Below are 26,173 nucleotides of genomic sequence, written 5' to 3' on the forward strand. Positions count from 1 at the left end.
TGTCTCGTGCTGTCTTCTTCCCTTCAATTCCTTCATAAAAGATTGCTTTTCATTACTTGCCAGGTGCCAGAGCTGTGCTAAATGATATGGCTACAATGATGAAGGTGAACAGTATATATAGATGAGTTTGTTAGTGAGAAGTATGAATGAGAATGTTTTATTTATTGTATGTTTATTGCATATGGTAACCCCAAGATCATGGTCTGTCTTAGTCAGCTTGGGCTGCTATAACAATAATATCACAGACTAAGTGGCTTAACAACAGAACTTCATTCCTTTCTGTTTTAGAGACCAGAAGTCTAAGATCAGGGTGCCAGCATCATCAGATTCTGGTGAGGGCCCTCTTCCTGGTTGTTGGAAGCTTACATGATGGAGAGAGAGAGAAAAGTGAGATCATCTGCCTTGTATTTTTTCTTATAAGGACACTAATCACATTCATGAAGGCCCCACCCTAATTACCTTCTAAATACCATCACATTGGGGGTTAAGCTTCCCCTTAGGGATTTGAGGGTACACAAGTATTCAGTCCATACCACAGCCCCTACTGTCCCTAGCTCCAGTTGGAAATCTGCCCGGTATGCTAACATTTCAAACAAGCACATTTGCCACTTGGTTAGGCACTAGATATTTATTGAACACATACTGTGGGCCAGGCCCAGGCTGGGCGCTGAGTTACAGCAGTGAGCAATGTGCAGCGCCCGTCCTTGTGGATACGATGATCTAGTAGGGTACTGCCAGACTCACTGAGATTATGGCCCGAAGTGGGCTACACCTTTCCTTTCTCAGCTGTAATATGTTAGGAAGACATTTTGCCTAGTTCAAGTTGATGGATTGAAAATTCAGAATGAGTGGTTTTGCTAGATTCAAAATTTATGTGGCTCTCTTAATAATTTAAATATTTTTAAGCTGGAGATATGGTTAAGCATTTAAAACTTTCTAGCACTGCAGCCCAAACTCCACTGTGGGTCATTTGGGGCAGCCTTCTTCCCTGGCTGCTTCCTGCTTCCCTCCTGCCCACATTCACACTGCATAATTCACACATTCTTCAGGCCTCCTTGCCTTTCTCTACTTGACAGTTTCCATCAATGCTTCAGCATAGGGTTTTGGCTTTTGCTAGCTTTAGCCATTCTGGTGAGAGTCCTTTTGAGACTGTGTCTAAAAAGCTCAAGCTAATGATCTATTAATCATGGTTGTGGTTGTTTTTAATGACCTTGTGATAAAGTGAAGGTAACTAACATTTTAGGAAAACCTAACTGTGTGTCAGGCAATGTACGAAGAGCTTTCCTGTGAGTAGTTTACCTTTACAATAATTCAAAAAATGTTAGCAACAGAATTTCCCTTTTGCAGATGTAAAACTACCTCTGAGAGCTGTGTTACTTGCTCAAGGCTTCACGCCTGGTACAGGGCAGAGCAGGGACTCAAGCATGCATAGTGTACTAATACCTAACTTTGAAAGGGCCAGCCTGGCTCAGACCTCCAGAGCCAAAACCTGCAGTTTAAGGCAATCCAGAGGTGAGGTGAAGGCACATTAATGTTTGAGAAGCACCGCTTTGCTCTGAAGTTCAGATAAATTGGAGCCTGCAGTAGGTAAGGAGGGTCAGGGAAACTTGCTTCCTGGTGGCACGTTAGGTGTGATGTTGGACATCTTTTTCTTTTCATCTTTGACTGAAGCGGGAGGTAGGAGAAAATGAAGAAGAGAAGCGTTGTGTTAGTGGGACCTACAGACTAATTTTTGAAGTGGAGAAACACCACCATCACTGTCAACAGTAAACATCTACCCTTACCTCTTCTTGAACTGGCAGCTGTCAGTTAATGATCTGATTTCGGATGCCTCTGTTTGTTATGAAACATTTATCAGGAGAAAATGGGAGTCCAAGTCAGAACTTTTGTGTTTGAACACCTGGAGACAGTGTTGAGAAAGCAAGAAAATCATTGTTAGTTAAATATTTAATATTATATTTACCACAGAAGTTTGGGTTTGAATTTACAATGTAATAGGGTCATATTTCGTGATATAGGTGCAGTGTATGATGCATTAGGGCCCTTTGAATAATCAATGTGTACTATGCAAATCGCCCATATTATAGGGTCTAGAGAACAACTTTAGTATTTTATAAGATTATAAAGATTTGTGATTGTTATTTTTGTTTTTATGACCTTGTAGATCATATTTGTGATAGCTGTAATACTGAATCCGTGGTCAGAAACAAACACCCAATTATGGTATAGTCTCTGGGAAAACATGATTTGCTTTATGATCATCCAGTTTATAAACTCATTTTGAGGATTTTAACTTAACAAAAAGGAAATACTATCTGCATAGAATTTTCATGTTAACGTTCATTTATTTGACATTTATTGGGTGCCTACTATGTGCTGTTTACATTCACCTCTAATTTTGGAAATCTGACAATATTCACAAGTCCTGAAATTGATTTGATGTCATATTTCTGGGGTTTTATATAAAAAGGGTAGTGTTGTTAGTCTAGGTTTTAATTCTGAAATACAAAATCATGATAGCTCTTTATGCTTTCAAAATGCCTGATATAGCCCATCTTATTTAATCCTTACATGGGTTAAGTCTTAAGGTGCCCATTTTATGGAAGGATGGATGAGTCAGATGATCTTATTGCCCTTTGCATCCCAAGAGTCTCTGTTATGTTCACTGATAAGGAAGTGTCATATTATTGCTCAGAACATTCGTGGCTGTTATTGTTTGTACAATCCAGTTGGCAATAATCATGGTGATCACTATTAGTCTTCGATTTTTATCTCAATAGTCATTTAAATAGTATTTATTTTTATACGTTTCACTTTTACATTCCCAACTAGCCTGTACAAATCTCATGCATGTTGTATTTCTTTATATTCCTTATATTTGGCACACCCTAGGCCAGTGATTGGCAACCTTTTGAGCTTGGTGTGTCAAACTTCGCCAAAAAACTGAGCATAACTCGGGTAGTGTGTCACTTTGAGGAAAAACATTATTTCGCAAATGTTTCATCCTCAGGAGCAGCAAATGTTTCATCCTCGGCATGCGGCCGCCTTAGCGGCCACGTGTCATCAGAAATGGCTACGCGTGTCAGTGCTGACACGCGTGTCATAGGTTTGCCATCACTGCCCTAGGCCCTCGGTAAATTCAGTTGAGTCTGAAGCTGAAGTAAGGAGGACGAAGCTCCTGGTTTGCATCCTGCGCTCATTTGTTTCATTTTCTAGGCAGTGTTTTTTTTTTTTCTCTAGTCCAGGCAAGGCTGGGACTGCTAACTCTCCTCCCTGGGCTCTCGCTTTAAGCCATGTCGTTGCCCAGCAGACCATAGTGCAGCAAAGAGGATTTGGAGCCCAGTATACTCGGTTTTGCCAAATGTTCACTGCTCTGATAAATCATCTATTGGCTAAGCTAACTTTGGGGAATTACTGTGGACTTTAATTCTATTTGCTGGCCCCATCTGGTTGCCATGGATACTTGCTGTGGCAGAAGGTTGCCCTATCCACACTGGTACAAGATGTTGCCTGTGGCAACAAACAGCTTGGTGGGCGGCAGAGGAACAGGGCTGGGACATGAGTACCGGGCATTCACAAGGAGGGCAGGGACTTCGGTTGGGCCCTGCAGAGCCTCTGGAGGACATTCCAGCCCGTGGCCAGGGCAGGGCCTGCGGAGGAGTGTGCGGTGTCAGGAGAAGGTGTAGCTGCAAGCAGTAGTTAGCATTGCAGAGGCCCCTTGGGAGCAGCAGGTGTGCTTTGGCTGGTGATCAGCTGTGTTGTGATGGGGATTCTTGTGGCAGATAATCTGCAGAGATTCCTGTGAGCTGGCATTTGAAATTGCATTTTGTATTAAGTAGAGTAGATTAGGGACAAGAGTCAAGGGCAGTGTGGAGGGAGCGCAGGCACTCAGCCATGGAGGAAGGGGGGAGGCAGAGCCTCAGGATGCTGAGGAGAGAACGTGGGGCCAGGGCACAGCCACCTGCCAGGAGTGGACCTGTGGTCGGAGCTGGAGTTACAAGCTGTGGGGGCTGCGGAAGAAAGGATGCTGACCTGGAGTAGGCACACTCTGAGTTCTTGTCCCTGCTCTGGCACATCTTGACCCTGCTCTCTCAAGGAATTCTTTTGCTTTGTTAGGCCTCCGTCAGTTTCTTCATCTGTAAAATTCAAAGGATGGGCTGATGTACATTTTCCAACCTATGACCTGCATAATGTTGCCCTTTGCAAAAAGCATTCCGTTTTAAAATAATGTTGGAACTGCTGCATAGTGTTATCTTTCCTCAACAGTGCCCAGATTTACAATATTATTATCTTAAAGGCCAGTGATGACTTATGATTGATTTTATGTAGCCTAGTGGTTTGCAAACTGATTGACCATGGGATGAAGGTCTTTTTCCCAGAGCAGCTTTTCATTGGAGAGAGAATACAGAGTTTGGAAGCGCACACGTTGAGCAAGACCGGGCTCAGTGATTCTCAGATGCCTGCCGTTTGCACAGACCCTCATGTATGAGGTTGTTGATACACAAACAACCCATCACTTGGGTAGCCACAAGCAGTCCCTTCTTTTCAAGTTTAACTTGGTATTTCCTCCTGAACGTTATAGTGGAGACTGCACTGTTGTTTGTGATTTCCTGTCCCAGGCACTGGCGCTCTGGACCCTGATTCCCAGATCACAGCACAGAAGGGGTGTGGAGAGTGCCTGTACTTGTTCTCCTCCTCCCCCACCCCCCCACCCCCAGAGCCTTGGTGCTGGGGGTCAAGTCAGCCTTCCCAGGTCTGCGTCTGTCCCCTGGCTAGAGCTTTCCTTCCTCCCAGCCGCTTCCCCTTCATCTGTGGCAGGCTTCTGGAAAGCGAACCCCCTCTTCCAGCACTATTTCTGCCTCTGGGAAAGTGTTTCCTCTTTCCAAACAACTGATTTACAAATAAACTATTGGAATTCTGCCCACCCACCCCACCTCCCATGGGGTTGGCTGAGGTAATTCCTTAAATGTAATCTGTTTAAACAGTTTGTAATCAAGAGTAGGAAAAAATACTAATTGTTTTATCAGACTGCATTTTGCATAAATAACTTAAGAACAGCTTGACTTTTTCCCAGCAGCCTTTTGGGGACGGTGAAATTTCATAAAATAAACCTGGCGGAAGTGAATGTGACTGTTTTTTTGGTGATTGCATCTAGTTATGATAATGATTTGAAGGCTAAAAATATTTACCCAAGTAGCAACTTCTTACTAGTATGCCACATATCTAACATTGTACCAGACAAAGGGGGTGTTCTGTTAAACATGCTCTAGTAGGATTTTCTTTTTCCAACAAGCTCTAGCCTTCAAGAAATGTCTGCAACTGCGGATGTAAGACCACCATATGCATTCATTAGCACGGAATCCAGGGTTAACCTATATGGTATTTCATTGAGTTAAGGGAAAGCACGGTCTGAATACAGAGACCGGAGTGACCATTGCAAGCTAGCTTAGAGGAGGCTCTGCCGAGATGAAAGGACTTGCGGGCAGCTATTGAAAGATAGTTGAGATTTGTAAATTTTGCCAAGGAAAGGGACACTGTTTAGATGGGCAAAAGCATAAGCAAATCAACCCCCCTCAAGTAAAATATGTTTGGAATCCTGGTGTGTGGTAGGCAGTGCGTTTTGTGCCCAGGATGATAATGAGAACTCCCCCTTTGAGGTGGCAAGTGGACGTGTAGGTCCTGGGGGAATATTGTGTGTAGAGTGACCGCAGACTGAAGGAATGAGGAATCCCAGAGTCCCAGCTTCCCTGCTGAGTTTTCAGTTGGAACTTTCCTAACGTGTTGGGAATGCGCAGACCAGCCAGAAGGAGTCACCTCAGCGGGGGAGAGTGGTGACAAAGGACTGTAATGTTAATAGCAAAAATAATAATGCTGCAGTACATTCCTGAGACATATCTGTCAGAAGAACTTAGAGATGTGAATTAGTTGACAGCTAATGAGATGATAAATTTCAAATAAAATGTTGGTAGTTTTTATTTGGAAGCATCTTAAGAACTGCCTCAGTGCCAAATTTGGTTTGGATGGCTTTAACCATCAGTCTTTTTCAGGACACTTATGTCGTTATATGGACACTTATATGGTTCTCTTATAACCTGTCCTTGAATATCAGGGGTAAAAATGATACGTTCCCAGCTTGGGTTATTTTTCTCATATATTTAGACAAAACCTCAGAATTTTGGTTCTGCTTTTGACTTTGGTCCACAAGGTCACAGAGGACCTTTGTCACACTGAGTGAGGAGAAAGATCAGTCCAGTGATTTACCTGAGTTTTGGTTTTGGATTTGTTATTTACAAAGATTGACAGGCTATTGATGAAGCTAATTGGTCAATTCTTTTGAAGCCTTGAAATGGTCTGCAGATGGAGACACAATCGTAGAACTTGAATTGGAAGAAGTCACTAACCTTTTGCTAGATCTCACCCACTCGATGTGTTGAATAGTGATGATGCTATTGTGAGGGTCAGACTGTCCAGAAAGGGCACAGTAAGGGGATGTTCTGTTAAATAGACGCTATTAGGATTTTTCTTTTTCCAGGATGGATACATGGTTAATTGCCAGTAAATTTTGTTGACTAAATGAGTGATTAAAGATTCCCACTTCTGTTTCAGGCAGTTATTCACAAAATGGCAAACTGTCACTTTTCAATGGTAAACATGTCATTAACATTCAGTAAATTGAAAGTATTAATGACAGTTATCAAAGGTTTTTAAACTGTGTGTGTGTGTGTCTTAGCAATATCGGGAAAACATTCCTTAACTGTAATAGCTTTTCTTCAAGTGGACTTCCTATTCACAGAACAAATTTTAGCTTCATTTATTGGAGAATTAACTCAGGCTATCTCATGTTATGAGAGAGGCATATAGTAGAAGATGGTAAAGTAGGAGATTTCTCTTTTCCTGTTATTAAAAGCCTGTATTTCCCACAGCTAAGCCATTCAGCTAAGACTTGTAATACCTATTAGTTAAGATTTCCTTTCTAAGAAGCAACCTTTAATTAAAATATATATTTGCTATGGTTTCCAAGCTATCCATTTGAGCAATTTGTCTGTAAAGACATTTTCACAAAATCAATTCCATGTTAATTGGAGGCTTACCTTCTGTATTGAGGAGCCAGTATGTAGCAGTCCAAAACGTCTAGGTTGGCATTGCTAGATGTAGCGTTTTCCCCAAATCTTCTATCTAAATGAAACCTCATACCATTTTTCATAAATATGAATGTTTGAACTAAGGCTGTCTATCTTGACTTGCCTTAAAGCTAAATGGGAAATTAAATACTTAGCCAGGCAACCCAGTTCAAATGCCCTCACACTCTATCGTTCCTCATTAAGAGGAAATATTGGAGTTGTGTTCATAATTGGAAATGAGTTTTTCAGAAGGGAATTGCAAAGGGTATTTCTTTCCAAGTTCCCTGCAGAGTCTAAATATTAATATCTTCATCTGAGCTTTTAAAAAGGAATGAAAATAATATTTTAAACTCCAAGTCATTCAAGGACTTGCTTGCCTGTTGCTATGTCATCTTCAATTCCCACTCATCCACCCCATCTCCACCGAGTCCTGCATTCCTTCTGCTGTGAAGATGGGGTGTTAATCCATGATTGCTTTATTCTTTCTTTGACTAATCAGATCACCACAAAGTTTCTAAATTTCAATCCATCTTCTTTATTCTTATAATGAAGGCTGATGACTGCTATGCATGTCATTGACTGAAATGCCTTTCTCTTGACATTAGGTATTTAGTGCAAAGTGCTAGAGTCAATCTAAGCTGCCTTATCTATACCTATCAATATATGAGTTCCTATAGAGATTTATAGAGTTTTAGGGTTGGAAGTGATCACATGACCCTAATCACCAAGCTGGTTTGAGGCAGCTGGACTTGATACTTAACACTCTCTATTAAAAAAAAAAAAAATACTATGCTCATCTCTACCACAGGGCCTTTGCATATGCTGCTGCTTCTGTCTAGAAGACTCATCCTCTAACCAGGCTGGCTCTTGTTCATTTAGTATTTATCAGTTTAAATGCCATTTCCCCAAAGAGGCCTTTCCTTACCATCCAGTCATTCCTTCAACCCCCTTCGTACATTTGAAATGATTTCATTTGTTTATGTTCTTGTTTCTTATCTATTGTTTGTTCTCCATTATATTCCAGTATCTGGGACATTCAAATATTTATTGAATGAACAAATATACTGTTTATATGTGACCTGCGGTTTGGTCCAAACTCCGTATTTATTAACGGCTACTAGCAAGCATGTCAAACTCACAGCATGCGGTCCCCCGGCCGCAAGTTTGACATGCTTGGGCTAGAGTGTAATTAGCCAGTTTATTAACACTAGTCAGTCAAACAACATTTGGGGCACATTTAGTCATTTAGTCAGTACTGCTCCAAAACACAGGCGTTGACTTTCCTTTGAATCTCCTTATCCATTTATATTCAACTGGTTTTCACTTCCATTTCACAGATGCCTTCTGCTGAGGTTCAGTGGTTAGGCCGCAATCACTGAGAGCTGCTGTTACTTGCCAGTGTTAGTGTGGGTGGCTGAAACCGAACAGCCCAGGTAGCTAAGGTAAAACCATGTGGCCTGCAGTGGGGTAGAAGATTACACAAACGTTGAGCATAGGCCTGTCTGCTCAGGGCACTGGAGTAGGAGGGCAGAGCAAAGCAAGCCAAGGAATCCACTGGAGAGGGCCAGAGACATGGTGGTGGTGGTGGTAGTGGTGGTATCAAGACCACGTTTAGTACTAGGAGGGAGGGAGGTAATAATAGGGCTTACTGGGTGCAGGCACTGTCCCTGGTGCCTTATACAAAGTAACTCAATCCTCCACTTGTGAGGCAGGCACTGTTATTAATTATTTTACAAATGAGGGAACGGAGGCCCAGGAGTTTAATAACTTGTTCAAGGCCACAGAGTAGAGGGTCAATGCTGGGAGTCAAACGTAGGCAGTCCGACCCCAGCATCCGTGCTTGTAACCACTGGTCTGTGCCGGACCCAGGGGAGTGTCTTCAGAAGGCTAGGTAGAGCAGGGTCAGATAAAAGCTGGGCCTGTCTGGCAGGTTTCTAGTTCAAGATAGTAGAAACAAATGAACAGGAAAGATGCCTGGTCCTATATTATCAGGACAGATTAAAAGCATCCCCAGTGGGCAGGCTCTCTGAAGTACAGCAGGTTGGAATGCGTTAGGCAGTCTCCTGGCCCCGGACCATAATCCTTTACCCAGGAAAGATTATCTTAAGACTGGGTTAGACATTCTCTATTTTACTGTAAAAACAATACATAAAACATACAATGCAGTAGCATAAATTAATAGATTTTTGAAAGTAAGCTTTTATTTAAGAGCAACTTTTAAGAGGCCAACATTTTAAAAGAATACATTAACTTTTGGTACATGTTTTGAATTAAATATTGAGTGCAACTTTCAGGTGATAAAAGCAGAATAAAAAATATGGAAAAGGCAATAGACTAAGCTAAGAAACAGTGGACACAGCTGATACGGTTATGATGCTGAAGTCATGCAGAAGACCCAAGGGCCCCGTGAAATGTCCTGGAAATTGGCCAGGCAATTCACTGGACGCCACACACAAAGTGACTGGGCAGTGAGCCTTGATCTCAGGTGCTGAGACACTGCCCAGACGGATAGAACTTAGCTTCTGAAAGTGTAAGAGATGGAGGCCAAACCCAGCCGCTGTGAAGGACACGGGGCTAGAGCTCCTGGTTTTGTGTTGAAGTTGACTTTGAGCTACTGTTTAGATCAGAGTGAGCAGAGATCCTATGAGACAGTTCCCTCACTCTGTGGGTTTGAGCAAGTTCTGACGCTCCCTTCCTGGGATAGAACCTTCTCTGAGCTGATGTGGAGCTTTTGACGGAGATGCTAACTTTCCCCCCCTCCTTTCTAAAAATGTATCAAATATGCAATGATGGTGGTGATCATACAGCAAGTTATTTTCTAGGCCTCTATTTAAAAAAGGGCTCATTTAATCTTATTCATACAGAATTGAAGAGCACTGTCTTCATAATTATTATTTGCATTCCTTCCAAGTAATTCGTTTTTCTCCAAGTATGTTATCTTGATAGAAATGATAGGATAAGAGGAGCTGGTATCTCTTGAAGGTTGACTTCTCAGTAACCCCACACAGACAATAGGAAAAAAAATGTCAAGTAAGTTGTTATTTAGACTAAGAAGTCTTACCTGTATAGATCAGTTGCTTAAAATGGTCACTACTGAAGGATACACACATTTGTAAATGTAAGAGGTGTCCGTCATTTTCCATGCACTTGAATCTACATGGGCCACTGGCCTATTGTTTAAGTCCAACTTAATGATCTTAGATACTTCTTAAGGACAGACTGAAAATTAAAAGCAATTCATCTTGTCCCATTCATGGGTCTAATCTGATTTGAGAAGTCCTTTCTCATTAAGGCAGCCAGCAGCCTTAAACAGAAGTCCTGGTTGAGGCAATGGTGCAAACGTAGAAAGCTGAGCTGTCCACAGAGGGCAGAAGGGTGTAGGTATAAGCAATTATGTTAGTAGATCCTCCACTTTGTTATAAGTTCTTACATAACTGTTTATTCTCACGGAGAAAATACTCGTAATTCTCTTTAAATAATGATGGTGCCCCATAATGTGTACTCCCAGAGGAACCAGGATAGAATAATGTTAATTATTAATGGAGGGAATGCACAGGCAGGCGTCACCTCTTTGACCAGCCTCCTGCAACCCATTATTCCCTGAGATATCTTACTAGAATGGAATTTTCCCAAATGTGTAAAGACATCATTTAGTGATTATTTAATTACAATGCCTCACTCAAGCCATTTGGGACCAGGTATGGTATACTATTTATTTTTAAATCATAATTTGTCCTAAAGAGGAATGCTCTCATTGTCATATCTTTCTTGTACTTCTACTTACTTTATTCACAGTTATAATTCTTCCTTAAAGTCAACTGCTTGCATTTTCTTTCAGCTATCATAAACTTAAACTTTATAAAGATATTTTTAACTCTTAAAATACTCAAAGGTTGTTATTTTCATGCTGAAGAGGCATGTACCTTGGCTTAACAACTCTCTGGAATTTAATGTTGGTGTCCAACCATCCTAAATAATAAAAGCCTAATATGCTAAGTGTCTGGTCATCTGGTCGGCCATTCAACCAATCAAAGCGTAATATGCTTAGGGTATGCTAAGGCTGCTCAACCACTCGCTATGACGTGCACTGACCACCAGGGGGCATACAGTCAACCAGTTGACCAGTCGCTATGACCCGCACTGACCACCAGGGGGCAGATACTCTGACCGGTAGGTTAGCTTGCTGCTGGGGTCTGGCCAATTGGGACTGAGTGAGACAGACTGGACACGCTCTGGAGCTCCCGCGGCCCCTCCTTGGCTAGCCAACCTCCTGGGTCCTTCCCCGGCCCTGATTGTGCACCAGTGGGGACCCTCGGCCTGGCCTGCGCCCTCTCAAAATCTGGGACCCCTCAGGGGATGTCAGAGAGCCAGTTTTGGCCCAATCCTGCAGGCCAAGCCGAGGGACCCCACTGGTGCACAAATTTGTGCACTGGGCCTCTAGAGGTTTATATGGAGGAATAAAATACAGTCCCTTTTTTAAGGAACATGGAGTTCACAGTGTGTTTTATTTTTTCTTTTGCTTGATGACTTACACAGTTCCTATTTATAATTTAAGGTTTTCCCTAAACAGAATGACTATGCTCTGACAAGAGGTAACTCATGTGAAAACTTAAAGATTTCCAATTTCATCTGCTTTGTAAGTTAAAAAAAACCCCACACCTTGTATTTTGCAAGGGTGAATAAAAATCATTGATTTAAGAATGCTATTTTATAATCAATCTGAAAATTAGTATTAGCAGGACAGAATTTAATAGGTTCATTGTATAGCCAAAATGAATTTAAAATATCCTCTTGATTGTTGTGTGTATAATTTCAGGCCATATGGAGCTTGAGAAACCATTAATTGAAGATTACTGTTATTTTAGGTGTAGAAGTTTATTGTATCCATTCCAGGTTCTCATGTATTAGAAGTATTGATAGATACTTTCAGAATCCATAGGATTTTGTGGACAAGGGTGATTACTTTAAATACAGTATGTTGAGATATTTAATATTTATACCAACTTCTCTCCAAATGCCTGTGATTACTTCTGTTGGATTATATGCATCCAGTTCTCTTTTGTTACCACCAGGAAGAATGTTGACAGCATTAAATTAAGCAGAGTGAACATTAACTTGGTTCCCCTGATGTCCGGAAGAGAATCCAGGAGAGATTCAGGAAAGCAGCTGCTTTGAAAACTAAAATTAGACATTTACAAGCCATAAATTGCCCTTTGTTTTTGTCCATCATTTTTTTTCTAAGCCTGTAGATTTCTGAGACTTGGGTTATAACAAGTTTGTGAAATTTTTCCAAGTTTGCATTGTGAACAGCCATCTTTGTTTATTAAGCCCATTATTGACAGCTTATCCACCCACCTCCCTTGGGATGGTTTGGTTGTTGGTGACTGTGAAACTTGCTATTTTAACTTAGGCTGACTCTTGGTTACTTGAAGTCACTACGATATGAACTGGAGAAATTATGTTCTTATTTGCATTTTAGGAAAAATACAGTTTTCATTCTTTCAACAAATGCATCGATTGAGAGATGGCATATAAGAGATGGCTCAAGTATAAGAAGAGAATATAAGTCCATCAGACTATTGGTGCTGATCAAATTCTTTGATAATTGCTTGATATGGCTTTCACTCTGTCTCTTCACGGGGGTCTATGTTCTCTAGCAGTGAGACTTACTCATAATGCTGCAAATGTTGGGCTTTTCTGGGTCAGACCTCAGGTTGAGTTCTACAATTGAACTCTACTAGCTTTGTAACTTTGAGGAGTTAGTCAACATTTCTAAGCCTTCAGTCTTTCATGTCTAAGACAGTGATAATAATCTTCTTTTGCAGTGAGGATTAAATGCATTAATGCGTGTGAAAAATGCATATGCCTTTTTATCAAAGTGCTTGATAATATGCCCTGGCCAGGTGGCTCGGTTGGAGTGTTTTCTGTACATCAAAAGGTTGTGGATTCTATTCCCAGTCAGGGCACACACCTAGGTTGCAGATTCAATCCCTGGTCAAGGAACATATGGGAGGCAACTAGTTGATGTTTCTCACATCAATGTTTCTTTCTCTCTCTCTCTCTCTCTCTCTCTCTCTCTCTCTCTCTCTCTCTCTTGCTTCCGTTCTCTAAAAATCAATAAAAACATATTCTCAGGTGATAATTAAGAAAGGTTATTGATATATGATAAATCAAATTAAAGTTATTAGCCATCATTTGTGTCATCTGATTTACTTGCTTGACCAAATAGATGAGTCTGTTGTTGCCTACTAACTGTTTTGTGAAGACAAAATGATTGAATGCCTGTGAATTTAGAAGAACCCAAATGAACTTCAAAGTCAGCAGGAAGTTTCCTGGACAGAATGTGCTCTCCCTGCTACACTATTGTAAAGTATCTCCAAAATCAAAGGACATGAGAAATAGTCGCCTTATGTTGGCTTATTTAATGGGACTTTGAGATTTACTTCTTTCTAGATCTCCTATGCATGAAATTTGTGCAAGAGTAGGCCCTCGCTACCGCAGCGGCTGCCTGCCACGGTGGCTGCCTCGGCCCTCGCAGCCCCAGCTTCGTCCGGAAGGACGTCTGGATGGTCGTTCACTGTTTGGTCGTTCAGTCGATTTGCATATTATGCTTTTATTATTATAAATATCAGTTTTTTTCTGTCACTAGTAAAATTGATATCTTAAGTTTAGTTAGAATACTGTCATCACATAAAATGCTTAGATTAAGTAGTGCTTTTAAAGTTTTTTGACTCCTTATTTTTTGCAAGCATACAATAATTTGTTCTCAACAATAACATCAACTAATATTTCCTTATACTGAGGAATGTTTTTTTCTTAACCTGATAACTTTCTTCATTGGAAAGAGTTTTCTACATATACAGCATTTAAGAGAAATCTGTAGAGATAGTTTTAAAGAGTAGTATTTAATGTAAGCAAGCCTCAGGTAAGCATATATCTGCCATAGTCAGAACTGGTGTACCACATCTATCACATGGGTATGCTTTCTCGGAATATTACAACATTGTCTTGAATATGTTCTGCTTCCGCCAAAGCCTTGTGCATGGCACATGTTCTATAAATGTTTGTTTAGTGAATAGGGAAAGAATGGGAACATAACATACATATATTGTTAGAAATTCTGTTTTAGCTGCCGTTAGCATTTAAACCATTAATAAAGATTATTGTACAATGCATGATCATTTGAGGAATTGTGGATCTTAAGAGTCTTAAAGATCATCTACTTCAATATTATGTCCAATGAGTTAAAATGAAATAGAGCCAACACTCGTGGTCACTGCTTTACTTCACTTCTTTACTCCTCCCAAATGAAGAAGAAGGAGAGAGGGTGCTAAAAGGGAGCAGCAGGTGATAAACAAGAAAATGGGAAGATTGGATATAAGAATGAAATGAAACAGAGGTAAAAAACAAGAGGGAGGGAGGGAGAGGGGGAGAGAGAGAGAGAGAGAGAGAGGGAGGGAGGGAGGGAGGGAGGGAGGGAGAGAGAGAGAGAGAGAGAGAGAGAGAGAGAGAGAGAGAGAGAGAGAGAAGAGAGAAATCATTAAAATGTACCCAAACAGAAAATACAAGGTCTGTGTCAATGTCTACAAGGGAGGCTGGGTGTTTGTTCACCTTTCGGAGGCCCAGGCTGGGGAGGAGGGGATTGCAGAAGGCGTCTGCCATGTGGCTCTGCTCCTCCAGGCTTCTGTACTCGGACCCTGCACTGTCCCCCATGCTTTCTTTTGACAACAGCTCTCTGCTGTTGACTTCCACATTTCAACCAAACCCCCCAATCACTTCTCTGAACTCCAGACTTGTATATTTAACTGCCTACTCTGTATGTTACCTTAGATACCTAGTAGAAATATTAAGCCTAACATGAATGAAGTTGAATGCTTGGTTTCAAATCCTAATCCTGCTCCATCTTACAATTGCCACCACCATCCTCTCTTGGTTCATTCTGAAATGTAGCCATTCTGTTTGATGCTTCTTTTCATGACACTTCATATCCACTGTCTACATCTGCCTTGTTGTCTCTTCCTCTAGGAGACTTACTGAATGGGGCCACTTCTCTGCACCACTGCTAGCTCATTGACAACCCCGTCATCTCAGCCCATCTCCTACAGCCTCTCCCTCAATGATCATCCCAACTTCACTCTCATTCCTTTTTTCTCTGACCTCCACAGCAGCTGGGGTGATCATTGTAGGGAATAAATCAGATGATGTCAATATAAGGTACCCACTCTCCCTTTCCAAACATCTCCCCACTCAGGATCATACCAAATGCTAGCTGCTTACATTGGTCCACTGACACCGTGCATCTTGTCACTTCTTCCTGTTCCAACTTTATCTTCTCTCTTCTCCCCTCACTCTCTTCACTCCACTTTGGTCATTGCAGCCTTCTTTCTGTGCTTGGAGTGCCTCGGGCTCATTCTAAGCTTGGGGACTTTGCAAATTCTATTCTTGTTCTTTGGAGAGCTCATTCCCGATCTTTATATTCAGGTTTCATCTTGGATGCCCCAGATCTTCACTGATCATCTACATCTAAGCTAAAGTGATAGGGGGCGAGGTGTTCAGGGAAATAGTGTACTTATTTATGTGTCTGTGTACACATGTCTGGCTGTATGTCTTCCTTACTAGAATTTTCCTTGAGTGGAGGAGCCCTTTTTGTTTATTTTCAATGGAGTGTCTAGTACATAGTAGGTGCTCAATATAAATATACGTTAAGTGACCGTGATTGTACTAGTAAAGTACTTGTTGAAAAATATATCAAAATAGTGAACATACAAAAAAAAAAGGTTCCAAAATATATGGCCTATTCCATTTTGTATATCTTAACTAACTAGATCTGTCCATTATTTATCCACGTTATCCTATGTGCGGATATATAATGCTAAAACATTGGGAAAACTTTGCTTTTCTTATGTAGGGGAACTATTTCTGAATTGTTACACTGTGTGTTTCATAGTAGTGCAGACAGTATCTATGGGCTAAATTCAATGACATTTTTATGAATTCCCAATTGATGGAGTCTAAACTAATGATGCTTTGTTGTGTAATTTGATAAAACTTTTATTTTGCTGAAAAGCATGACAGTAAAAACAACAACTATCTATAGAATTTTAAAAACATCTAAATATACATAAAAATTTAAAACAACTCTCCTAAAAAATACATTTTTATAGGTTTACTATCTCTTGAAGACTTGTGTTACAGATTTACTAGTAGTTCCTTGTGCATTCACTGATGATATGAACAGAGGCACTTAGAAGGGGGCCACATACATTTAAGAAAATTGTTATGTTTATTAAGATGAGATCAATTTTTTTATCCTCTGGCCTTGGAAAGGCAGTTATTTTCTCTGGGAAAAGACACCAGCAGCCATGTCACAGTGGAAAGACACATTTTAACCCTAAATAGCAGTGAAAATGGTACTTGTGTTAACAGCTCTTTAGAGTTTGAAATAGTTTCCCTATAGTTCTCAGTCCTTTCGTCCAATTTATTGCTATTTACCTAGTACCTTCTTCGCAGGGGTGGTGCTTTCAAAGGAAATAGTAAAAGTGAAGGCAATTTTAGGGCATAAAATTGCCCTAAAACCAGACTCCATTTTAGATTGCTTGTCGTTGTGTGTTTTCTGGGTGGAACTGACTGCATTTTGAGTTAACTGCTTCTGCCTGTCCTGGGGGCACAGACCTCTGGGTAGCAGCCAAAGCAGTTGGGAACAGTGGCAGACATTTGTTCATTCGTCCAGTGGACAATAAGTTATTGCACACCTTCCTAGCTCACAGCTCTGTGCTGGTCATAGGGCTTCTCAGAAAAGAGTTAAAGGGGCTTGCCATGGGCAGTCTCTCACTTAGGGAGAAACGGTCCCAGTTCACAAGGAGTACTAGTAGGTGCAGGTGGCTGATAGCAAACATGCAACAGAATGCCATTTTCTTCCGTTTTCCAAGCACTTTTGTTTGGGAAGAGGAGGGACTTAAACAAATTTATGGTGATTGTTTTCTGATACAAATGTTAGGACACAGACCCTGATTTTTTTTCTTGATTTTTTGATTGATTTATACCAAAATCATTGAATTTCAGTGTCCATTTAACTGTTTACTCTTCTAGAAAATAATAAATGAAAAAAAATATGGACTGTTTAAAAATACAGCATTTACATGGTTAGAAGAATCACACTCATTTTTGTTTGTTTGTTTTTTTTCTGTCAAACCCTTCTCAGAAAATGATTCGATATTTACAGCCTTCATTCTAATTTTAATTTGATGTAATTAATTCAATTTTAATAAACAGGACAGCCCATTACTCTGTTTTCTTTTCCTCTGAAATGTGAGATTATTTTTCTCTTCACAAAGAAACAGCCTGTTTTGATGTGGACCACTTCTGAGGTGGCTCTGAGGTGGCTCTGGACAGCTCCGAGCCCCTCACTCCAGGCCAATCGACACCTGCCCAGGGCTCCCCACCTGTGCTTTCTCCTGGCCCCCAGTACAACCTCGCAAGGAGTGGCTGGGAAGAGACTGTCTGGGTGAAACTCACATCCCTTCCAGTGGGTATTTGTACAAGGAAACCTTAGTAAGTAGTTATCCAGCTGAAGGGCCTTTATATTGTACTCTAAGATATTAGTGGTAGAAACATATTTTGCATCCCCCACAGCTGTTTTTTAAAAAAATATATTTTATTGATTTTTTACAGAGAGGAAGGGAGAGGGATAGAGAGTTAGAAACATCTATGAGAGAGAAACATCGATCAGCTGCCTCCTGCACACCCCCTACTGGGGATGTGCCCACAACCAAGGTACATGCCCTTGACCGGAATCGAACCTGGGACCCTTCAGTCCGCAGGCAGACGCTCTATCCACTGAGCCAAACTGGTTAGGGCCCCCACAGCTGTTTTTATCTAATTTCTTTGTTTTCAACATCCCCTTCTGCTCTCTCCTTCTCCCCCTCTTTCCCTCCCAACTGTACACAAACATATTTTTTGGAACGTGATGAAAGCACATTTCAGATTTCTTATTGAAATGACCTACCAATGATTTGATCTGACATGGTTTGAGGACCTCCATAAAGTTTTCATCCGAAGTTTAATGTACCAAAGAATGTTTTTCAAATGGCACAACAGAATTGATATTAGGCTCCATTTAAATATTGATCTGTCTTCCCTGAGTGATTGAAGGGACCCATACTCTGAAATATCTCCTTTCAGGGCACTATCTACATAACTGACTTATTGGTTGACTCATTCAATACATTTTCTTTCGTGCCAGACACTACTTTAGGCATGTGGAGTACATCACTCAGCACAACAAAGATCCCTGCCTTGAGGAGTTTACATTCTGATGGGGAGAAGCATTTTATACAATAAACATAACATGAACAAAGTGATCGGTGTTTTGAAGGAAACAAGTACAGCAGGCTAAAGGAAAATCATGAGTATGGGTTGGGGATGGGGACAGATTGCAGGATTAAATGAGGTGGACTTGGTGAGTCTCATTGAGAAGCTGAGATTTGGACAGACTGGTAGGAGGTGAGGAAGTTAGCATCTATTTGGGGGAAGAGCATTTCAGGAAGCTAGACCATGTTTGCGTGTTCAGGAACTGAAAGGAGGCTGCGTGGCTCGAGCAGAGGGTGTGATGGCATGATGTGGGAGAGGTACCAGGTGGCCAGAGCGTGTGGGCTCTGCTGGACTTTTTTAAGGACTTTGGCTCTTATGTGGTACAAAAACAGTGAGCTACTATAGGGTTTTGCATGGAGAATGATGTTCAGACTTAGTGTTTAGATAGAAAACCCTGGCTGCTGTGGATTTGAAATAGACTTTGAATGAAAATAGACTTGGGGGTGGAGGCAAGAATAGAAGCAGAGACACCAGTTAGGAGACTACTGTGAGGTTGGATTCTCGGGATATTTTAGAGGTAGGGTCAGTAGAATTTCCCAATGGATGGGACGTGGGTGTGTGACGAAGTGCAGCCAACATAGGCTAGGGTTTTTGTCACAAGGGAGAAATAATAATCCAGGAGTCTAAGTCTAGGTCTAAGTATAAACAGCCAAAAAGAGCACAAGGTTTTAAAAACTTAAGCAGCGGAGGAAGGTGACAAGACAAATATCTCTGTCTCCAACTGCTGTTACTTGCCTCTTCTTGACTGGATTTCAGGATCCGAGTCTTCAATGCCTGTGCACTCATCATTCCTTCTGCCGGAAACTCTCTTCTCTAATAGCTTTGCGTATAGTTGGCCTATTTCAGATCTAAGTCCGTAGAGAGCTCTTCCCAGGCCATGTTCCGTAATGCAGCTGTTCTTCCCCAAACCTCTCTAGACTAGGACTCTGTTTTGTTGTCTTTATGGCACATGTCGCCTTCACAAAATATCCTATTTCTTTTCATGGTCCATCTTCCCCACTGGAATGTGGACTCTGTCAGTGCATAGACCTCGCTTACTGCCATGTCCCCAGTATCTAGAACTGTATCTAGCACACAGCAGGTAGTCTTGATATCAAAGTAAAACAAGTATGTGTTAGAAAAGTTAAGACATGAAAATAAATAACCTAAGTAAATAAAGAGATGTCATCATAAGTCACTCAATATATGTGATGCATTGACAAATGAATTAAGAACAAGGAAAACTAAAAGAAACCCATGGAATGGGAAGAATTGAAGACTGCAGAATTATTGAACTTCAGAGTTAAAGGGATCAGCCCAACAGCATACTCAGGTAGAAATCTTGGCAGAATCTCATTGATCTTTCTCTGAACACCTCCGTCAACATGAAGTACATTATCATATTTTTCAATCTTTGGATATTTTACCTATTAGAAAGCTATTTTTCATACCATGCAAAAGAAGTTTTGGACTAGGCAGAGTGTATTGAGTATTTGGCCAGGGGAGGTGTGGGCAGAGACCCGGAGCTAAGAGAAGTTGAGGACAGTGAATAACCATGAACATGGAAGGAGTTGGACAGCAAATAGCTACCTCATATTTCTTTAAGTCAGGCACAGAAAGCAGGGTTGGAGAAGAGTAGTATTAGTTTCGCAGATAATAGACTGGAGCGGTCCCTGACTCATTCTCTGTCAATAAAGCTGTCCGAGTTAAATATCCAGGCAAATCTGAAAACTGATCCCAGCAAGATTTTTTTTTTTAAAAAAAAGTATCAAATTATAGTGAGAAATGTAATCACTTATACTTCTGGAGCTAATATAAATTTGAAGTAGGCGGCTAATCTTGGCTTGCCTGAGGAAGGAAGAGAAACACTTTTAGTTGGAACAGTAATAATTTTTGAAATATAATTCTGAAGTAATTTTCTTTGTAATGTGTAAAAGCCTGTGGATGGTGGGATGAATTGGGGATTAATGCAATCGGTGTCTTTAGAGTTTGGGTTTGAATGAAGAGACTGCCTCCGGATTTGAAGTCAGTCCATTGGACTCTCTCGGGCACAAGGGGACTGACGCTTAGCCACAGAAAAACTTACATCTGTAAACCCTGGATAGGTTAGTCTCCAAATGCTTGTTCTCTTTTACACTCTTCCAGATGCTGTAATTTATCTTGGAATGGACCATCACCAGATTTTATTTTCTTCCCTGAAACCAGACAGCACTTTGTCTAATCAAAACCACTCAGAAGTTTGACAAACCTTAGACAGTTGCAGCTACCAATGATAAACCTTTTATGTACAGCACTCAGAGTCCCCGTGGGTGGTTTTAAGGATGGGTGTTTGCCTACAGAGAGAAACACCACTTTACAAACCAAGGGGGGATATGAGGGTTTAATATTTTGATCAGAGAATTTTCGAACTAGCAGAGGAAAAAGTTGAGCTACTTTGTATGATCGAATGTATTTCGAGTAAATTGAAGTGAAATCAAGTGCAGGGTATTTGTCTAAGGGAAATATCAAGCTATTGTAAATGTAAATATCCTTTCAGAATATCTAAACGGGAAAAGAACAAGAGAGAACTTAGAATTTACCTATGTAAGAAGCTGGACATAGTGATGATTAGAAGATCCAAGATGGGAATGACTATGATGACCCAGCAATGAAACAAGATCTTTTGAATATATTTGACTGATTCCCAGTGTTAGGTCAAGTTCACTGCCTTCTGGGCTTTATTCTTTCATTTACCAAATGAGCAGGGGATTGAGGACAGATTGGGTGAGGAAATCTCTAAGGTACACTCCAGTTCTAAAATTGGAATCATTTAGAAGATGGGAATTTAGTGGAATTCTTATGATTGTTTCTTACATTTGTTTAATTGCAAGAAGTGCTGCAGACTTTTATATGTAGGTTCCAATAAAAAGTGAGATACATGGAGAGAAATTGTTTCTGCTCTGAAAATATGCACAAGATTTACCCAAAGACCATCTTGAGAACGTGGTTGGATTCTCACCTTGGTATCGTTTGCTTAACCTTGCTTTTCTAATGTGTAGCTGTCCATAGGTTTCCCCTGGTGGAAAGAGAAATAAAATAACTTTGGGGGAAATTGAAATCACTGCCTGCATAACTGTCTTGACATTGGCTTTTCAGATCCTGACTGTGGGAGCAACCTGGCCTTTCCTCCTTTTGCTCCCCAGTCTTTCCCTTTTCTTCCTTCTTGTGATTCCCCTCTCTCCCTGTTTACAACAGGATTATTCCTGGCTCCCAGCCCTTGTCCATCTTGTGGCTCCACTCCCATCTCTCTGGCTATCAAACTGCTATTGATCCATTAAGCTCAGGTTTCTCCTTCGAAGAACTATGACCGATATTGCTCTTTCTGTACTGCTGTTTTGCATGCTTTAGCACTGAATTTCGGCTCGCCTTATTGTTTTATTTGTTGCCTTCTCTCTCCACCCCCGCCCCCAAACTGGTAATATACTTGTCTAATACACTGCACATCTATGTAGAGTATAGCTCAGTATTTGGCTGTTTTTCAGGGGGGCCTTGATGCTCATTCTCAGAGTTCTGAAAGCCAAAATGGCATTTTGAAATCTCAATGTTACTAGCTATGAGCCACTGGTATAAAGCATAAGGATCAATTCCATTGATAGGATATCCTAATGCAGTTGTGTGTGCGAGTGAGTGTACTTTATAAGTAGAAAGAACTCCAGTCTTCGTCAGACACTTTTCTCAGGTCAGTGCACAACTGGGCTCCACCTCCCCGGGAGCAGTGGAAGACCAGCTGTTTTACAGTCGGCACCACTCTCTGGAAGTCCCCCGTGGAAGGAAGAAAAAGGAGGCACCAGGGGGAAGGTGCTGCAGCAGACAGGGCCAAATATGTCCCTCTGGGTCAGAAGGGGCTCCTTTCTCAAACACTAGATTTCAGGTTTTTTAAATAATGATCACCTAGGATGAGGATGGGGATTATGATGTGAATATTTTGAAAGTATGGAGCTTCTTACTTTACAAATGTCCACATATTTTCTATCCCATTATTCCTTATGTACTAATAGTTAGGCTTAGCTAGTTTATGGTGCAATAACAAAATAAACCTTGAAACCCTAAGGGATTAACAAAATAAGTATTTGTTTTTCTCTCACTTCCCAAAGGATTTGGGTGGTTTTCCCAGTGTCTCTTCATAAAGGGATCCGGGGATTCAGTGATGACCTTACAGTATATTTTAGAAAAATGTTTGTCTATTCCACTCCCATTTAATGATTATATAATCAGTTTCCTGATGAATAAAACAACTAACAGCATGAGTTCTCTTATTTATGCATGCAGATCAGCTATTCTTCCTGTTTTCCTCCCACCCCCAGAAGTTTTCTCATTTGTTTTATCCCTTCATTGTGAAGTAATAATTGCAGCAGAGACTTAGGGCTGAGCCTGGAACAGCAGGGCCTTCTGGATCACAGCATATGGGCATGGAATTTGTGCTCTGAGGAACCTAAGACTTGCGATAGCTGGTCATCTTTTCATCCCAACTCTAGAGCAGTAGTACCTGAGAAAAATCAGTGCCACAGTAAATATTTGTTGAATGAATGAACTCACAACACCCTTAGGTTTGTCTTTATCATAAAGCTATTTTTTTTCCATTATTTTACCTGTGTAAAATATTCCCTAGCTTTTCCTATATATTTGCAGTGAATGCTTTGAAACAAAGCTTTGAACTTCACCTACTGCAATTTGACATTAAATACTGGAGAAAGGAATGTTTTCCAAATTCAGGAATTTACTCCCCCCATTTTTTTGTACTGATGTAACTTTTGAAATATAAGTAGAAACTTAGTGAAAGCATCACATCAAATATGTAAACTGCAAAGATTTTAAAAAAGAGAAATAGATGAAAGAGACTGAACTGAATTAAAATCCATTTAGTGACATTTTTCAAATATCACCTGAAGCACTCTGTATAGTCATTTCAGCTGCTTTAAGTATTACAGCCTCAGGCATAGTATCGTATAGGGACAGTAAAGGTAAGATATAAATTGTGGACAAATGAGAAAAGAAATGTGTTTGTTCATGGTTTAAATAGAATGTTTTGGACCACTTTTCACTTGGGTGGCCCTTCTTAAGTGGCTGTCTAGAGTTGAAACTGGGGCTTGCAAAACTGTAAATCAGGCAATCTACATTCACATCTTCATGATCCACAAATTACTTATTCATTCGCTAGAGTAAAGCAGATTCATGAAATCAATACGTTTGTTATTCATTTATGCTGTATACTTTTTTTCTTCAATTTGGAAGAATCTATAAAGCAAACTCTTAACATTTCATTGAGCTAAAAAATGAGAGCGTATTTCTAGCAAATGTCTTCAGTTTCCTTCCTCTTGTGTTTCCATGTTGTATGAGGATCGCTCAAGGCTATGTTCTCCATTGGTGTGAGATCCGTGGGTGGTCATGTTCATGTCAGCGATAACGACTTTCTGCAAATATTTGTGAAAACAGGCTTGTGTAAAGTCGTCAGGGATGAGCTTAGGTGCTGTGAATTAAGGACTGGAAGTTCTTACGTATTTTAAGAAAATAAAATGTTGATTTGGAGGTCACAAATGTGAAATTGAGGTCATATAATCTATTTCCATATAAAAATTATAGAGTTTCCATGGTGAATTTCAGATCAAGATATTAATTTGCATCAATATTCATCCTACATTGAGATTGTTAGGGGCTCCAAACACTTGCCTGTTACATGCACTGAGGAAGATCTGCTGCTTTAATGCTAACTCTGCAAATATGCTCTGGATTCTGTGTTATGTACATTACCTGAAATGTTTGTTCTTGGGTAATGAATGGCAGCTTGTTCTCTATGATGTGCTTGAATACTTTCACTTTTATGAAAAATATTACTGTCAGATTGTTCCTCAAAATGAAATCCCTTTCCTGATGTAAAGCTGTGAACTTTCGAGTTTCACTAGGGAACAGGAAAAGCATGATGCTGACTGTGAGCTCAGCATACACCTGAGTTTGTGATGAAATTAAAACGAGAATTAATTTCAAGTCTGCCCCTGGTGAACCTGGAGATTTTGGGGAAACTTGGGTCTCTGTTACACACAGCCAAAATGACAGTCAAAATTCAGCCTAACTCTCCATTATTTAGCCCTTTCATAGCCATTCTCTGAATTACCGTCTTAATATCTGTAGATCTGTGACAAAGACAAAATGTTGGTCTTAACATCTGAAATATTTATTGGTATAATGAAGGGAACTGGATATTTGAAACATTATTTTCTATTTTTAATATGACCTTGTAATTTATTTTGGTTATAATTGACATTACAAAAGTCTTATGCGTGGTGCAGCTCATTGAAAGCCCAAAATGCACAAAATAAGTCGAAAAGAAGAAAAAGCGGTCTTCAAGATGTCTAATGTTCTAAGGACTACATAGTGCCGCAAAAGCCTACAATCTCACCACCTATATAAATTTCTTGAATTCTCCTTAACATTGTCCAATTGTTCAAACTGCTTGTAGTTTCAATAGCTTCTGTTATTGTTTTTCTGGGGAAGGAAACTTGTTTTTCTTTTCTTTTCTTTTCTTTTTTTAAGTAACAGATTTAGTAGTCACTACCTGATTTGAATAAATCAAGCCAGAAATATCCTGACAGTGCACCGAACAAGACCTGTGTGTATAATGTGAGTTCTTTCTTTTCAATTTTAGAATCAACCTTGTCCTATGTTAGGCAGCTGGAGGCAAGAGTAAGACAGCTGGAGGAAGAGAATCGCATGCTGCCCCAGGTGGGTGACTTCAAGAAGCTCATAGCTAGTCAGTGTCATTTGAGTTGTAGTATTTTATTTGGAGTTTGAAGTTTCAATTACATTTTCTCCTTTAAATGATAGAAATCATTTTGTAAGTAGCCATTCATCAGTGTGGAGTGTGATTACTTTTCATAATGGCCATCATATTATGCAGGTTCTTAAACTGTGACAATAAAAGATGCAGATGTCTGAAATAAGGATGTAAAGTAATTTTGGAAGGAAGAAGAAAAGAAAAATGAAAGGAAGTAGAAAGTACTTTGATAGCACTGCTCGTATACATTATGCATGTCGTTGGTGAAGATAGAGAAGGGGCTTGTATTTAAATAAAAATTTTGCTAATTTGTGAGGTAGGGAAAGCTTAGGTAGATTGAAGCTGTCATATTTTAATTAAATTAGCACGTTCTAAAGTTCTTTGTGATATAATTGAACCTTTCAGCACAACAAGGTGATGGCAGTAATTGACAGGTTTTACTTTGGGGCCTCATTTCTTTTCCCTGGTGAATGTAAAGTGTGCTTTGTCTGGGGCTTACTGCCTGCCATCTATTTTCCTTATAAAATTATTTGCATGGGCCAAATTCTTGGTGAAATGATCTTGGTCCTTTGAGGGGGTGGTTCTTGGGAAATGTTCTGTGAGGAGTTGAGCGAATCTGATTCTAGGTTGCTTCCCTTTACAGACATGTAGACAGCAACGTATTTTAATATTTCATAAAAGTGAACTTTTTAAGCATGTTCGCTATTGCTCTTTGCACATTTTGGTGATTATTTCTATCTCATAAGTGACTAAGGGAAAATGAAAACTCAAATAGCTAGTAATAGTAGTTTAAATGGAAATACAAAGACCGGTTACAGTGCAGGAGGAGAAATAGAAACATTAGTACAAATATGCTTTGGGAAGACATTTTAGGTCTTTTCAAATCCTGTTTTGT

At 40.2% G+C, this 26,173-nt stretch overlaps 1 protein-coding gene across 3 annotated transcripts in view; it reads left to right on the forward strand.

Moving 5' to 3' along the window:
• Nucleotides 1-26,173, forward strand: part of CCDC85A (coiled-coil domain containing 85A) — a 178,122-nt gene that overhangs the window by 110,854 nt on the left and 41,095 nt on the right. For 2 of the 3 annotated variants that reach the window (XM_079791548.1, XM_079791546.1), the window contains exon 3: nucleotides 25,150-25,226. The exons of the other annotated variant lie outside the window; for it this stretch is intronic. In XM_079791548.1, coding sequence (XP_079647674.1) covers nucleotides 25,150-25,226 — 77 coding nt within the window. The remainder of the gene's footprint in view (nucleotides 1-25,149; nucleotides 25,227-26,173) is intronic. 3 annotated transcript variants of the gene reach the window in all.

This window comes from Cnephaeus nilssonii (genome assembly GCF_951640355.1).
Source record: "Cnephaeus nilssonii genome assembly, chromosome: 15".
NCBI lineage: Eukaryota > Metazoa > Chordata > Mammalia > Chiroptera > Vespertilionidae > Cnephaeus > Cnephaeus nilssonii.